Here is a 17493-nt window from a genome sequence, read left to right as displayed (position 1 = left end):
GGCTGTAAATTTATATATATATATATAGACACATATACATATATTTACATATACATACACACACTCACACTACATTGCCAAAAGCTATCGGGACACCTGCCTTTAAACACACGAGAAGGACGATAAGGCCTGGCTCACAGTCTCCGCTCTAATTCATCCCAAAGGTGTTCTATCGGGTTGAGGTCAGGGCTCTGTGCAGGCCAGTCAAGTTCCTCCACACCAGACTCATTCATCCATGTCCTTATGGACCTTACTTTGTGCACTGATGCACAGTCATGTTGGAACAGGAAGGGGCCGTCACCAAACTGTTCCCACAAAGTTGGGAGCATGAAGTTGTCCAGAATGGCTTTGAATGCTGCAGCATTAAGAGCTCATTTCACTGGAACTAAGGGGCCAAGCCCAACCCCTGAAAAACAACCCCACACCATAATCAGTGGCGGAACAAATGCACACAAGGCCCCGGGGCAAAACACCGATGGGCCGCCCCCTCACGCGCACACGTATATGTGGCGTCGCTGAAACGAGTTCTAAAGTGTGGGTGCAAGACCACAAAAAACTTAACGGGAGAATTTGACTGTCCCTCAAAAAAAAATGTAAAATTTTAGTGGCTAAATTGCGTTTTCTACGCCTTTTCAGACAGGAGGAGATTTGTTTGGCTATGCCTAGAAAACAACGTTGTTACCAGTGTGGAGACCGTCAGAGTTTTACCAAGGACAAAGATTCCACCTCCAGCTGCCTGCCCATCTCATCCATTTCTGTTGCAAAAATTACAGTGTATAGTCTAAGTGAATAGGGTATAGGTTAATTAGTGTGCACGCACCGTCTTTCTCATTCTCATAATGCGTCCATGCATCCGGGTATAGCCATTAACCTACTTTAACGCATTTATTTATACAACTACATATTTCCCACATTTTGACATCAGTGATGCAGTGAAGATACAGTCTCTTTATTTCTTGACGCCAACCCTCCCCATTAATACGGGCTTCGGACCGGTGTTCTGACAAAACGTCCTACTCTATCAAAACATCCTACCGTAGTGCTAATCGATAGCCCTAACCCTATCTCTTACCCTAACCCTAACCCTAACCCTAACCCCCCAAAAACCCCTAAAACCCTAACCTTAACCCTAACCCCTAAAACCGAACCCTAATCCCAAGACGGTGGAACTGCACATGTGCAGATAGGCTCGATAGCACGTCTCAATAGGTAGGATGTTTTGTCAGAACACCGGTAACTAGTTGAGCTGGTTTGCTCCCTTAAGTGGCTGGGTTAGGCTAAACTATATACATATTTACAAAGACTACAATAAAACATCCCGAAATATGTAGTCTAACAGTTTAAAGAAGGTACCCTACCTGGCAAAATTGCAAACAAATAATTTTAAAAGGCCCACAACACATAATCGGGCTATATCCAACAAAAAGCAGTTTTTAAGAACGTAGCCTAGACGGCGAAATTGCTAACAAACAGAAGGCATGCGCCATATAATAGCCTATTAGATCCTACCCATCATGCACTGCAGTTTTTTGCAAATTCCTCAAACGGAAAACCATTAAATACAAAAGGAACAGCTTAGTTTGACTTCAAAACATTACTATGTATTATATTTTAAGTTTGTTATAGGGATTTTACAGATTAAAAAAAAAAAAATTACAGTAAGAATGTATACCAAAAATGACAGATATATAAAATCTCAAGTCAAAGTTAAAGTATAAGTAATATATTCTAGCTGTCAAGAGCTTGGGAGAAATATCAGTATAACTTTGTGTGTATTTAGTATCTGGGAGGGGCCTCTTATGCCTGGGAGGAGGGGCCTCTACGATCCAGGGGAGGGCCCTGGGGCGGTGGCCACGCCCGCTCCGCCCTTAGTTCCGCCCCGAACCATAATCCCCCCCCACCAAACTTTACACTTGGCACAATGCAGTCAGGCAAGTACCGTTCTCCTGGCAACCGCCAAACGCAGACTGTCCAGACAGAGAAGCGTGATTCGTCACTCCAGAGAACACGTCCCTAATGCTTTACAGTCCAGTGGCGGCGTGCTTTACACCACGCATCTAAAAACGTAGCTGACTTTCTAAAATTATTCGCAACACTTTGGGAATATGATGTACTATTATTCATAAAGTTCCATCGTTCAATCAATTTGAAGTATGAAGTTAATTCATCAGCACCTATTAGATCAGTACAGTTATTAAAACCCCGTTTATTATTAAGACGTTTTTTGAAAATATTAATCATCTCTGAGTTATTACTTACAGCATTCTTTCTATAGGATGTGATGCATGGCATGCACGCCTGATCTCCTTTTTACAAAGCCATACACGTCTATTGTGTTTCAGGATAGAGCTGACAGAGAGCAGTAGAAGATGATGCGTGAAATGACAGCCTAAATAGCGGCTGCACGTAATAACCGGCTCGCCGATGACAATTCAGAGTTAAACCACTGAACATAAGCGCATCTTGGGCGACGTTACAATCAGGACGAGTCCGCACTCAAACCCGAGTCAGCGCGACGATCCAATCAGAGCCGTGTTGTGACACTCCTTATTTAAGGTCCTGATTGCCCGATTGTTGGTTTCGTCGTGTAACATGTAATTTAACACAACAGAGAGTGTGCGGTGGCGGCCCACACAGACACCTCCCGTCAGGAGGTGCCGTGCACTTACAGCGGCTCGTGATGCCTTTACGTGAGGAGAATGTGGGGAAAGCAGGCGAAACTGAGAAGGAGCGCAAGAGAAAGTACACTGAAAGCTGAGGCAACACTGCCTCCTGCCGGTCTTTCTTTATTGCTTTTTATCCAGTTGTATTATTTATAAGTCTATCGTTGTATTAACGTAGACTGTAAACTAAATCCTACCAAGTATATTTATGTAATTGTTTAACTTCAATTGTAATGTCTTTAATTATATCAGTTATATTAGTGGCTATGTGTCGGAACATTCTCACTTCGAGGGTGTATCTTGCTTCATGGTCTTTGCATTCTAGGATAGGGTCTTGGTTAATGTATGTATGTATGTATGCACGGATGGATGGAAGGATCAATATGATGTCATGAAAGAAAAAATGTCCAACCTACTGCCAACTCACTAAGCTGAAAGTAATTATGTGGTATAAATTCAAATTAATATTGAAGTGCATTAATTCCAAGAATGGCTTTATACTTCTTTTGAGTGCAAAACTTGTAGTCTTTTTGAGTTAACTACTCATCTCTGTAAACACAATTCTACAGGAGTACTTCTTGTGTTTATGTTATAATTGCAAATTATATAATAATGCTACAAATAGATAGAATTACTGTTCAGTGTTTCTTTTTAGTCTTTTTTCTGTGTTCTTGTCTGGTGATGGAAAATGTGCAACTTTAGCACCTTCGAGCAGCAGTCAATGTCTCCCTCTAGTGGACAGTGAGTTACTCAACTGAAGGCTGATTTATGCAACGTCTCAGTCGGTCAATTGACGTGTTTTTTTAAGTGTCACTAATATAACAATACGGGTTGCCTTTCTTCACTAGGAACGTAAAGTTTTATAAGTACAACAATGCATATACTTTAACCATAAACTGTTACATTACAGTTATCATCGTGGATATGAATATGTTGTTGGTTTAAAGATAATCATAGTTATGACATCAGCGAATAGAACACACACACACACACACACACACATATATAAATTATTGGTGGCTTAAAACAAATCTCCAGGACCTTTGTTATTTTTGCAAAATATCACAGATGTCCCATGAACAAGTGGCCTTAAAACTAATGTGACACATGTCATCTCTGGTTTTGGACTTTTTATGCATGTTTTGGGTCCAGCCTTTATTACATAATTAGTGTGAATTTTTAAAAACCTTAATCAGTTAGATCTTTTACAAACTATAACATAAGACGATAAATGGTAAAATATGTAATAATATATTATTACATAAAATATGTGATTGCGAATATTTAAATATTCAATATGGAAATACAATACTGCGGGGTTTCCTTTGAACGGATGCTGTGAAGTGCAGATGAAATGCTAAATGCACCATTTTTTCCAGCAGATGAAATAATTGAGCTTAATAGTATTTACATATTTAGTCAGCTGGTGTTCAGGTCAATGTGCCTTTTCTCTTTCTCCTGACAGAAGAGGAATTTGTACATGCAGCACCTGTGGAATACTATGGAACTGCAGAATACTACTGAAACATCGTCTACCAACTTAAGCGTGATGTGCCAAGCATCCAAGATAGAGCACTAATGTTAAAAAAATCCAGATTTACATCCAGCGTATTTGTGTCTCTCCAGCTGAGGTGGAGGCGAGGGTAAGTGCATTTAAAGGAAGTGAAACTGCGAAGTGACACTGATGTCTGTCACGATGATATCTAAGAACGCGTTTCCATTATCCATGGGATAGCATGCAGGGAGCGAAAAGTGTGACCTTACCAGGGTCACTGAGTCGCCTGATAAGGCGGGAGATCAGAAAGGGCGAGTGTGTGACTCATTCTTGCTTCCCACCTACCAGCTGATAAAAAGTCACCATCACAGTCTCTGATGACTGGTTGCCCAACTTAAGAAGTTTTGGAAGAGCTGAAGCTAAATTAAGACTCTTACATCATATGAGTCAGCAAGAACCAGAATAGGTGACCTTTCAATAGTACTTTTGCTCCGCTTTCCCCTAATAAGGATTAACTTTTCTATCTCATTTTTTTGGTAGTTTTGTTTTATGTAATGGTATTTTAGCAGGTAGCACCTCCAGGAATAAGGGATCAAATACCGTTGGTCTGGCTGTGAAGTTTGCATGTCCTACCTGTGTCACATGGGTGTCTTCCAGATGTTGTTCTTCTGTTCTGCAGCTCAAGGACATTTAGGTAGACAAACTGGTGTCTCTAAAAAAAAAAATAAATAGCTGTCCATAGAGTATGACTGTATGTGTATGTGCTCGGTGATGGATTACACATCATATCCAGGATGTATGCCAACCTTGTACAGCCTGGGAGAGTCTCCAGCTGACCCTGAATGTGATATGTGAGGAGAAGATGGATGGATATAGATAGCTCTTTATGTATCAAAAGATCAAACTATGCTTTTCATGAGAAAACGCTTTATTTTCAGCACCTAAGTACAAAACAGGCACAAAGGACTCTTATTTACAGCAATAAATAATATTTTCAGTCAGAGTATGGAAAAAAATGTTTTGGAAAATATTTTTTCTTTATATATACACAAGAGTACAGCCATCAAACTAGAAAGTAAATAAAATCCAATAATTTAGATAAAAGTGAAAACAACTCTGAATAACTATAAAATGCTAATAAACTGAATTACGATGCAAAGACCATAGTTTCTGTAAGATAGTTTACTGGTGTTTAAAGTTGTTTAATTGATGGCAGTCATACTGCAGTATGCATCACTGCACCATCTGTGTACCTCACAGCGACAAAAAAGAAACAAAATGTGTATCCAACAAATCTAAGATAACCAGACCGTGTCAATCATCAGATTCTTCAAAATTCTATGCAAACCATAGGACACATTAACATTTGTTAAGCACATCTTTTTTAATTCTTTGTATATCGACGTGTCCAAAGTGTTTTTTAAGCAGCATACTTCATGTTTCATTTTTAATGCATTCAGTGCAAATTATGCACCACACAAATTAACTGGGATTATGTGTTTGTGCGTGTTTGGCAAAGAGCTTGAATGGTGTTCAGAGCAAACGCACAGAGTATAACTTAGAAACTGTTGTATATCGAAAATATTGAATAATTTAACAGCGACTGCTATCAGGAAATAGACCGTAAAGTATAAAGACAGAATGTTCAGTTCTCATATGCTGACAAACCGCTTTCAATCATGTTTGCTTATTCCAATACAAATGAAACATAGTACTACAGAGTAAAAACAAAATCATAAAATAGAAATACAGTACATATACTCAAGATCAGGGCAGAAAAGGAGAGATATATTTGCCCCCTTGTTCAGCACCCACATTTATTTCTAGCTTCTTTGCTTCACGGCGATAACCAATTTGAGCCCTAAAACAGAAAATGCCCATTCTCTGTTAGCTCTCACTTGTGTGACCAATTAGCCCGTAATTCAGGGTGAGTACCTGTGGCCAGTGGAGAACTAGGGGCAGGCAAGCAGTTAACACAGGAGGAAAAAAAAGAATGAGCAGCCTTAAATAAATTTTATCCAGTTATTTTATACTATGTCTTGGATACACGAGTTCGCCACTAGGTGTCAGTAAAGATAAAGACACCATCATTCTGCTAATACAAATTCTGTTAAGACAAAACTATTTCTCAGCTTCCAATAGGAAAGAATTACAGTATATTGTACTGATCATATGACCAATGAACCATTATGGACAACGAGTCACAAAATTACTGTACAAAAAGAAAATGCAATTATGTTAAATGCTTTTGTTTTGGGGGTAAGCTTAACACAGAATGTTGCTCACTTACAGGAAAATAAGTGCTGGAAAGACAAGACAAAAAACACATTTTCTCTTCAAATAGCAGACTGATTATTCATAAGACTTGTAACAATAATTTGTCTATTGTTCAAAGGCTTCTAGCTGCTGGTTAGATTGTGGACAATTTCAAGATTAATTAGTCCTAATTTTTGATAGAAATGGGGAATATATTGGATTCTATTTCATATAAACACTCCAGTTTTAGTCAGGTACATTACTGCATTCATGAAGCTGTATAGTTCCTGTGGGACAAATGTACTTTTAACCCCAAGAATATGTCAAACATTAAAATCTGAAACTGGAACAGTGATTGCTATTTCATATATTATAGGATTAACTTAATATACAGCAAAATAGAGAATGATAATGACCAAATGATTCAAGGAAAATAACATGAAAAACAAAAATTACAAGAGCAAGGAGACTGATAGTAATGCATCGGGCTGTACAGCAGCAAAATGGCCCGTTCTATAATGGCATCTAACCAAGGGAAGTGCCGTCGTCTCCACGGGGAACCGCTAATGCTGCGAGCCTCCCATAATCCCCAAGTGTGACATCACTGGGCGGCGAGCAAGCTTCAGCAATGGACCCCACATATCACACTGCATCATCCACTATATCTACACTGGCAGGGGGCGACAGAGATTCTGTTTCTGTCAGTTACACCCCCCCAACCTTTACCCAAATGTTCATGTCTAAAAATGAAATGCAAAAAAACCATCAAGTGCTTTTGACTCACATCAGCAGTGATGCTTTCATGAGACCGAGCAGGAACGACATCAAAAGGGTGACATGTTCCCACATGAGAGACGCGGCCTGTAATTACAGCCAGTTTTCATTCCGCGAAACTCCGAAAATTAGCTATTTATGCCTGTAACGTCTAACCCACAACTGAATATTTTATTTTTCTATAATGAAACCTCCCATATCCAATATGGATTACCTAACAATACAATATTAACAGCTCAGGAGAAACATAACTACAAAAATCTATACTTATATATTATATATACACAAACACACTACATATATGTTATATAAATTAGCCATGATCTTTCCTGCCATAACAGCTTGGATGTAGTTACTCAGGTCCTACTTCTGAGATACTCCCTCTGACTATGTACGCAAAAACACACTGTGCTTTTATTTAGTTCAATGTTCAATCACTTTTCACCACTGATTTTGGTTCAATAGTGACAAGAAAGTTTATATGTGGCTTGTATAATGAGTAAATGAATAAAAAAAGAAATACCAATTCTATCACTGTTAGAACAGATGTAATATACCTGATAGAAATAGACAGCTCAGGTATCATGCCTGACTTTGAAGATCGGATTATGTGCAATAGTGTTGACTGGCATTTCTACGTGAGGTTTTAGATGTGATTTGGAATCAATATAAACACCTATTCATATATATTTGACGAAAGGTGCATTACGAGGATGCCATTATGTTTACATTGCCGTGGAATGTATAAAACTCACGATCTCGGACGTGACAGAGTATAAAAAATAAGAAATGTTTCAGGCATTACATGAAAAAAGATGCTGTGGAGAACTGGTCTGCACCCATCCACTGCACCATCAGTTTCGATTCTTAGCCATTTCATGTTCTTTGCAGAAATGTAACTGTCGTTGGACCAGTCGTCTCTGTGATCATAAAAACCCTCACAATCATTTGATGTGTCACTGAGACGTGCCACAAACGACATCCTGCATATTTTATGCTTTGTTTGCATTACTTCAGGAACACAACCAAGGATGCCAAAAAAAAAAATGTAACTACACTTTAGACCGACTCTGCCTCTCTCGAAATCTTGACTCCAGGCCGTATTTAAAACGGCTGTGTATATTCAGCGTATGCTTTGGCCCACTGTTGCTGTAGATTTATAGCTTAGCTTGCGGCAACACTTTAATCGGCATAGGCGATGCAGATTATATGAGGAAGAGGGAACAGATATAGTCTGTGAGAATGTCAGAATCCTCACGGGACCTTTAAATGATATATGCATCCGACTGGCAGGAGGCGTGGAAAAGGGCCCCTCCCTTTCACTAAGAGGGGGTGGAGAAAGGGGCGGAGACAGGACTGTGATTGGTGGACTTGACGATGGTTATGACGCTGGTGGTGGCCACTTTGCTGGGCGAGAGCTGACTGCAGGTGACGGTCCGGGCGAAGCAATGCAGGGCCTCGTACTTGGAGCGCAGCGCGTCCAGCTCCAGCCGCATGCTGGCGTTCTCGCGCGCCAGCTTGTCCACCTCGCGCTGCAGCTCCGCCTTCTGCCGCTCCAGCTCCTCCTTCTGCGTGACGCGCTTGATGCGGCAGCTGGCGGCGTAGCCGCGGTTCTTCAGCGTGCGCCGCCGCTGCTTCAGCCGCACCACGTCCTCCTTGGTAAGGCCCCGCAGGTGCTGGTTGAGCTCCCGCACCGACATGGCCACCAGCTCGTCGTCGCTGAGGGCGGCCGCATTCTCCTCCGCCTCATTTTTCACCTGGAGGAGCGGGACGGAGAATGGCAACATGCGAGTGGGCGTCAGCAAAGGCCCCTGGGTACACCTGTATGGGGTTTCAAGATGGCTGACAGGCCTGTGTTTACCTGTAAAGCTTTAAAATGCGTCGTCATGCCCTGCGTGCATCCAGCTGTCCAGAATCCCTCAGAAATGCAACTGAAAAGACAGATCAAACACAGTATTAAAAAACTACCATATTATGTTGGGTAACGTTGGAAAAAGTGAAGGCATTTTATTTGGATTCCCCCAAAAATTCCAGTATGTTGCCATTCTGTCACATGGCCCGCATTACACTATTCGAGACTATTGCCTCAGTGCCGTTCAATTACTCCAGAAGGCCTGCCGTCAAGCTATTTTTAACATGAGATTGCAGATAAAAGAAGTAAACCATGTGCAAGCGATATGGGAGAACAAGCAACCGCTGACCATGTTTACAGCCAACTGTCTTATATTGGATCCGCTGAGCTGCTGAGAAGAAAGTATGCCGCAACTATAACAAACAATGGTAGCGGTTTTCAAAAATAGAATAGGATTGGTGGCCCTGTTTCATATTTACGGAAGTCGGTTGCTAGAAGAATCATCGGCTTCTGAAGCCTAAGCCTTTGGGAGCAGCCGCGCCGTGAAAAGCATCGGCACGGGGTCTCAGGAAGGAAAGGCTCCCGTTCGCAACGGCCTGCAGTTGACACCGTCCACACTAGACCTTCACGGAGCTGTTGTTGTCCCTTGCCTGTTGTCATGGAAATATCCAGCAGAGAGAATCAGCCCCCCCCCCAACCACCACCAAGCAACATCAAATCAGTGCCGGAAAATTGGTCACATGGGTGAGCAAACAGTAAACAGGCTCATTGACAACATGGCCACACACGTGGTAGGCATTAGGGCCCTTCAGTTGCAAGGACTGAAGCGATCCGAAGGGCACATCACAAACAGGACGGGCAGCCCGCTCGACACGAACACGCACAAGCCACATAAAATGAACTGAGGAAAGAAAATACACGAATGCTCGCTTTCACATGACGCGACAACAAACACATGTATACTCTTTCCAGCATGCTAACGTTCCAGTTTGGCCAGATTGTTATTTTCTTCATCTGTGTTCACATACTTCTGCACAACTTGCAAATGGGGAAAAAAAAAGACCCACCAAAAGTAGACATTTCACAGAAAACAATTTTTTGGAGTAAAGTCCGATTGTTGTAACACACAAACAAGTGAAAACTTATAAAAGAACTGCATGTTTCCAACAACTCATGCTTTTAACAACACGGGCAAAATCTGCATGACGCTGACAGCCTGCATTGCATGGCATTTCTGTGAGACAATGCTCTTTATCAGATTTAGGCCTCGACTCTGCCAGTGAGATCCTATTACCCGGCACGCTATGCAAGAGCACCTCGCATTTCTTTATTTAACTTTCCTGGCTATATTTAACCTGACAGACTGACAAGTTTTGCAAACTCGACACGTTGTCTACAGCAAAAAATTAAATTAAATTAAATAAACAACATCACCACACTAAGTGGGGGATTCCTCTTAGCATTTTTTGAACACAAAGTTTTTTTTTTTTTTTTATTTCTTTCAGTTGACTACAGACAAAAGGACAAGACAAAAGGTATCTGCCACATAAGCAGCATGGCCGGTATCCGACGCCATCCTGGCGCTGGCTGGATTTCTCAGGAATGCACATCTCACCGTCCCCAAACTGAGGGTGGGGTGTTTCCCCATCAGACACACCAGTTACCATCGGACACCCGGCCACCTGATGCCTTCAGCTGCCAGTCGGTGCAGTAGATCTAAATTATTATTATTATTTTTTTAAATCGTCCATAAATAAGCTGATTTTGTCATTACAGGAAAGATGACATACAGATTCATTACAAGCACAAAAGTCAATGGTAGAGTCAGCCCTTCTGGTCTTTTAACAGGAGTCATTTCTCTTTAGGGCTATTTAGAAATAAACAAGGAAATGTGCCTGCTTGCTGAGACGGGGGAAGGAAAAAAGCAGGAAGATCCGCGATTCTTCTCTAGTTCTGGTTTAATCGGCAAAACAACCACTGCACATTGCGAGCAAATGGGAAGAGGCCTTGACAGCGCCTCGATGGGGGGGGGGGGGGGGGGGGGGCTTGCTATGTCAGGGGCAGCCAGTGGGCTTCTTACTTCACAAATAACATTCCGTAGCACAAACTTGAAGAACACTTTCAGTGTCTCCGTTTAAAAGGAGAGAATTGCTTCATATTAATATATCTGTGAAATATATTAAGTATATATGTTTGCATATTTAACAATGCTTGACACGTTAGACTTAATTGCAACTATAAAAGAAATTAATAATATGTGAAGATCAGGTCAACCACAGAGAAAAATGTGTCTTCCTGGCTTGGGAATTAATTACTTGAAATGTAAGAACTATGTTAATCCTCGTCATGTTTATAGGTAAACATTCATGAAAACCATATTCAAGTATGTTCAACCACTATTCCAGTTCTTCTAAGACATTATGCAAACAATTAATATGTAAGCCTATCTGTCAGGGAAAAGCCGTGACTGTATACACCATATCTGTGTAGACAAGACACTGGCAAAAACATTGGAGCAATAGCAGTGTTCAGCTCGTCACGTGGTATCAAGTTGGCCAAATTATGCAAGTCATGCAAATCTGAACAGAGATCAGACAAACTGTAACATGCTTAAGAGGCAAAGACCTCCGAAGCTGTCAGTGTGATTTACAGTGTGAACCGATGGCCTTCTAACATTTAGCCAAATTCCAAACATAACTGAAATCCAAAGAATGTATTACACTGCAAAATGGGGGAGATGGAAAACATTCACCCACTAGATTACCATAACAAACTTTGCAACTTGGAAACCACTGGGCCATCGAGGATGTCTGATACACAATGCTGCTGACGCCAAAAAAAGAGGCGTGTAAAGTCAGCCTGAGAACGGGACAGCCTACTGCCCACACACGGCAAACCACGCGGCTGCAGACTCCAGCGCTGTGACATAGCGTTCCTGTGAGTCAGTCGCTCCTAACCTTCACTGGGAAGCTGCAGAGGGAGCAACAGCCCACGATCAAATGTGTCTGTCGCCCATCCTCACTCACCACCGCCTGTGGGCTTCCATACATGATTTACAGACAGACTGTAAACCCTGAGAAACTGCAGGAATTCATCTTCAAATAAAAACGGACAAGAGATGTAAACATCTAGCAGGAATTAAAGAACTGTACATTTCAACAGAATGATGTTTACAACAGGGATTCTGGTTAGACCGATTTCTTTTTAACCTGTTTATGTATTTTAAATGCCAAAAGCTATAACCTCAATGCAAAACAATTGTATATTTACTTCAGTTCAGAAATTTTTGACGCTGAGCCAGTAATCAAAAAGTGTGCAACGAAACTCTCTCTTTTTATTTTTTACTACTATCAACACAAATATTAAAATTGCTAAGAAAACTTTCATGGGAAAGTTGGCTGTCCACACGCGTGGTTTGAGTTTAGAAGGTAAATTCTCATCTTGCCACACAGATTGCAACTCCAGACTTCTCCTCAAAAATACATGCAGTTCATCTCACATCAACAGTGAACCTGCCTAGTTGGTTAACTACCAATTTCATCAGCCAGCTTAGCGTACAAAAATACAGTTCTGGCAAAATGATACTTATGAGCAGTAACTACGACACAACAAATAAAACATTCAAAACAGGCACAAATTCCCAAAGCGTGTTCCTTTAGACATCCAAACAGTTTAATTACAATGAACAAAGTTACTGAAATAGCCAGTTTACGTAGAATGTGTACAGAGGCTTACCTCACCGCACTGAATCAGAAACCTGCTTGACGGCTCCTGCTTTTTCCCCATCTCTTTTCGTTCAGCTCAAACACTACACTCAGCAGAGATCACAGGAACAGCGTGCTGGTCTCGCCGCAGCTGCTAATTTCCGTTTTGTGAATGCCTAAAGTTTTTTTCTAATCACCGTGTGGCTTTCACATCCTTACAGGGAGGGAAAGAAGCCTTTTTTCCACTGTTTACAGCTCTGCTCGCACAGCAGCGCAGCACATTTGATGAAATATTATGTAAAGAGAAAGCATAGCATTGCTATGAGTCACGCTGTTTACTGCAAGGAGCGGGACCAGAGACTGGGGATCACACCCTCTTAGCTAACGTATCCTGGAGGGTCCTGTTATTCAGCTGGACGGAAGGAAAGGTCCAGCGAGCTGTGGGAAATTACTTGGCATGGCTACAGGAACTTTGCGACCGGGAGGAGGACAGGAATACCTCTTCTTTCCAAGCGGAATTCAAAAAATGTCATGAACGGGGGGAGGGGGATTCCAAAGTTTTGTATACGATAAGGGAAGAGGACAGACCTGAGAGCAATAATAAGCAATAACATGATTTTTAAATATATATTGCGGCATTTCCTTCTCAAAAGAGAATGCACATGTTTGTAAACCACAGCGTCATGGATTTGGCTTTCATACATAGCCACTAAGTGATGAGTGCAGCAGTAATCCAGGGGAAACACTGACGGCAAACAAGTAGCTATTTTTGGATCAAGTTTTAATACCATACCTGCAAATAAGAACTAAGGCTATATTCATAGAAAACAATTAAAAATAAGGCAATTAAAACAATTTCAAAATTCCGAATAAGTTGTTCCAGATTGGCTTTAATACAAATCCAAGAACTACCGCAGATTTAACTTCAAAGAAAACATCCTTTAAGGCATTCACTGAACGTTAGCCAGATGGAATTACAAGAACGTAAACAAGTAACGCATTCATACATACACACTATATATATATATATATATATATATATATATATATATATATATATATATATATATATATATATATATAAACAGCTTCAGATTGATTTGATTACGTTTTACTACGTTCTCCATAATTTTATTTTTTTAAACTTCCCATTTCACAATGATATTTATTTCAGGTGTGATAGACCGTTTAACACGTGCAATACTATTTCTTATGGAACAAGACAATAGAAAATAGAAGTGACAAATAGGCTCATACTACAATAAGAAATAAGACAGAAAATACGAGTTTTTTAACCTTAGGAGTCACCCGGCCCATACGTTATTCCTAGTAATTCTTCTGCTCTTCATGGGAATTGCTAGAAGTGACAAAAATACCGCTCTGGATGTTTTTTTTTCCCTTGAAAAATTGAGAATGTTTTGTGCAACACATTTGGAGCGTGTAACTGCAGGAAAGCTTGCCCATTTTTTGGCACATATCCAAGAAGTGCGGAGCAAAGCGGAAAATAAGAGCTTCCGTGAGATACCAGTTTACCAAAACGGCCACTGTGCTGCGCGAAGCACGCGTCCAGCACCAACAAGCGCGTGACAAAGGGGCTGCGCGCGCGTGGATTTTCATGAGGCAGGGACATGGGACACCGTGCGGTAGACTAGCGGAGGGGACACGCGGATCCCATGCTGTTTAAACCAAAGCGGTCAACGACCGCCGAAAAAGAACCAGGTCACCTATCCCTCGCCTAACAACGTTTGATTCCTTTACTAACAATAAAAAGTTAAGTTAATTTCCCTTTTAAAGTACCAATAAAAAGCAATTCCAAACCTTTAACCTCACGACTTGTAAGGGGTGCGCAGTCACCGGGAAGATTAGATGTACATCGTAATGTAGAAAATTTATGCCTGGCATTAAGGTAATTTTGTACTATATGAATAATTTGCAAAATTATGCATTTCTACCGGTTTGTGGGAAAAATATAGTTTCTTGTTGCGCCGCTTGCATGACTTAGATTTTCCTGCAATACTAAAACGGGCGAAGATGTCCAAGTTGGGAATGCGACAGCTCGACAGTTTATTCAAAGTTAATGATCAAGAACTTAAAGCTTGCGCTTCTGAGCATGACTCATGCAACTACCCTAAAATCTTCTGTTCACCACACCACTGTTTCTGACACAGTCCATACGCTTTCCCGCTGCACGCTGACTATAAACATTATTTGAACCGTACCATGTTAAGCTGTTTCCCGTAGTTCCATTTATTCCTCTAGCAAATTGAAAGACAATTGTGAAATTTGCCAAAGTGGAAATGAATCACAATACCCATCCATGACTCACCTTTCCTAAATAACAGGGTGTGGTTCCTCAGTGGTAAAAGAAGTCCAAAATATTCCAAGTAGAACAAACTATTTTGATTGGGAAACTGAAAAATTCCTTAAATTCATAAATTATAACAACACAGTATTTGTTAAACATACAGTCCTTCGAAAGTGTTGATATTACATATTCAGCAATGTACAGATTTTACAATAATTAGTGTATTGTCATTTCCCGACATGAAATTAGCAGATTGGAACAGACCGTAAGAATCGCATTACATACGCATAGGGGACCGACCAAATATGACCTATTTTTACACCGGCGAAACCACGACAACAAATGTTATTGAAGATCGTGGTAGCGAGTCTGAATTGCAATGATAATTATAGGCTCACTCACAATTGCGATTTCCAATGTAGCCTAAAACAGTACTTTAATGCATTTTGTATAAAGAAAACTAATCGTGTAATCGCTCGAAAATCCTCAAATCAAATGATCTTGAGAATGTCAGTACCGTACGCTGCTTTCTACGTTTTCTTTTCCGTTTTTAAGTTCAAATCTAACATAACGAATCAAAGCAGGTGAATAACAATGCTAAACTGCTAAAATGCGTTAAAGTGTCTTTCCATAAATTTTGTTTTTCAGTTTCTTTTTCCCCTTCAGGGAGTTTATTACCACGCCTCCCTTTTCAGGGACCCCTCAAATGTTCAAACGGCAAACGGAAGCCTTTCAATTTACTTAAAACGCACTTCTGTAACTTGATAGTTTAAAAGTTACCTACCTCCGGTTATCTTTAAAAAGTATCCAAACTATCACGAAAAACTTGCAAAAAACGTGAATCATGCTTTTCCTAAAGTAACTCCGCGGCTGACGCTGAGATTTCACTTTACTGCGAACACGTGTTCCCGACTTTCCTCCAGTATTTCTGTAATTAAAACACAACGCGCGGATCCTAAAATCATCTTTCACCCTACTTCATTTGTCATATTAAATTGTATAAATTACCTTAACCCATCACTTGTTACGGATAACCCCACAGCGCTAGTTTCAGAAATACTTGTCGTCATAGTGTAAACACCAGCTACTAAAAGAGGAATTTCGACAGATATTTTTAGAGGTGAAAAAAATACGTTACCTTGTAATTCGCTTGTTGTCCGAAATTTATAGGCTTTGCAATATAGCTAGTTATACGGTGGCGTTTGGTTCAACCCAGAGAGACCTTGCTGCAATCGAAGTGAAATCTATCTCTAATCCAAAATAACTACAAAACAACAATGTATCGACATTCCACTCTATGCTTCCGCAAGCACTCACGTCACCCGCTCCTCGTGACCGCCCCTTCCATTCATGAAAATAACTTTGTACTGACGTCATTCCGGCGGGAAACTAGTGAAAGCCAGAAATAGCAAGATCCCCGAAGACACAGACGCTTAATACTACATCATATCAAATAAAGATACGTGGAATAAAAAGACTGATTGGTTGTCGTGCCAACGGCTCCAGTTACGGTTATCAACGGCGCAGCTTTTCCCTTACGCCGTTAAACAAACGATTAAGACGAATGATTATTTGAAATGAGCGGACAAATTAGCCAAAACACCGTAAGTGTTGGGGAAGTTACAAAAGTATTTGTACCTGAACTTTCCACCTCTGTCTGTAATGGATTACTTTTGTAAGCAACTCTGAACACAGTACACGTTGTTTGGCATAATTTGGACATAGTGCATTGTATTAATAAAAAAACTAAGAATTATAATCTGGATAGAAATTGGTTATTTATCAGAAAATGCACTAGAGCAGGGCTTAAATCTGGCCTCAGTTCCAAATCCAGGATGGGTTTCCATTTCTCCCAGATAGTTAGTGGCTCACAATACCCTGGCAAATCTGCAGTGCTCAGACCTTGGGAACTGTGATTTGAATAGCCCTGCACTGGGCACTAATTTTTTAAGTGAGTATTGGCCCACTTCAAGTACTGACTCCATGCATGATTTTTTGTTTAAATCAGGAGTATCACCATGTTTGGGATGTATCTTGTAGATAGGAGTAATATTCTTTTAACTGTGGAATAAAGCATTGATGTCATGAATATCTCTTACACAGATAGTTTGAAGACAATCCAAAACGTTAGCAAAGTCAGGTAATTAGTGACAAGCTTTTGACTCCTTGCACTGTATTGTTCAGTCATACAGTAGTCTTGTTTCTCACTTACCCGGAGGCTTAGAGAAGCCGTGTATGTCCACACAACAGTGATTTTTTTGTAAACCACTGACTCAGAGGTTAATGTGAGTCCAGCATTTGGTGAAAATCTGCCTAATTTCAGCTGCATCATTGTTCTGCTGCTAGATAGACAGACAGACAGACAGACAGACTGCACAGGTACAGGGTAGTTCAAGTACATCGGGGTTAGCTTTCAAAATAGAGGAGATACATAAGTAGTTACA

General features: G+C 40.6%; 1 protein-coding gene across 5 annotated transcripts; it reads right to left on the bottom strand.

Moving 5' to 3' along the window:
- Positions 1-5068: 5068 nt before the first annotated feature.
- LOC111845471 (transcription factor MafK-like) lies at positions 5069-17364 on the bottom strand. 5 transcript variants are annotated; one of them, XM_023814914.2, is made up of 3 exons: positions 17262-17364; positions 9050-9119; positions 5069-8945 (listed from the first exon to the last, which is right to left on the bottom strand). In XM_023814914.2, the coding sequence occupies exons 2-3, from the start codon at positions 9074-9076 to the stop codon at positions 8511-8513; spliced, it is 462 nt and encodes a 153-aa protein (XP_023670682.2). In that variant the 5' UTR covers positions 9077-9119; positions 17262-17364; the 3' UTR covers positions 5069-8510. The 5 variants fall into 5 exon arrangements, with proteins under 5 accessions (XP_023670682.2, XP_023670680.2, XP_072568647.1 ...); XM_023814912.2 differs by lacking the exon at positions 17262-17364 and adding an exon at positions 16188-16509; XM_072712546.1 differs by lacking the exon at positions 17262-17364 and adding an exon at positions 15834-16152.
- Between the last annotated feature and the right edge of the window lie 129 nt (positions 17365-17493).

This window comes from Paramormyrops kingsleyae, chromosome 5 (assembly GCF_048594095.1).
Source record: "Paramormyrops kingsleyae isolate MSU_618 chromosome 5, PKINGS_0.4, whole genome shotgun sequence".
In the NCBI taxonomy this organism is placed as follows: Eukaryota; Metazoa; Chordata; class Actinopteri; order Osteoglossiformes; family Mormyridae; genus Paramormyrops; species Paramormyrops kingsleyae.
Note: the sequence above shows the minus strand (reverse complement) of the source record. Positions and strands in the feature narration are given on the sequence as shown.

Excerpts from the sequence above, each read along its gene's own strand:
- LOC111845471 (XM_072712546.1), bottom strand. The coding sequence starts at position 15,895 with ATGATTCACGTTTTTTGCAAGTTTTTCGTGATAGTTTGGATACTTTTT. Across the intron at positions 9,120-15,833 it reads CTTTTTAAAGATAACCGGAG|TTGCATTTCTGAGGGATTCT; the intron begins GTAGGTAACTTT and ends CTGTCTTTTCAG. Across the intron at positions 8,946-9,049 it reads CGCATTTTAAAGCTTTACAG|GTGAAAAATGAGGCGGAGGA; the intron begins GTAAACACAGGC and ends CCGCTCCTCCAG.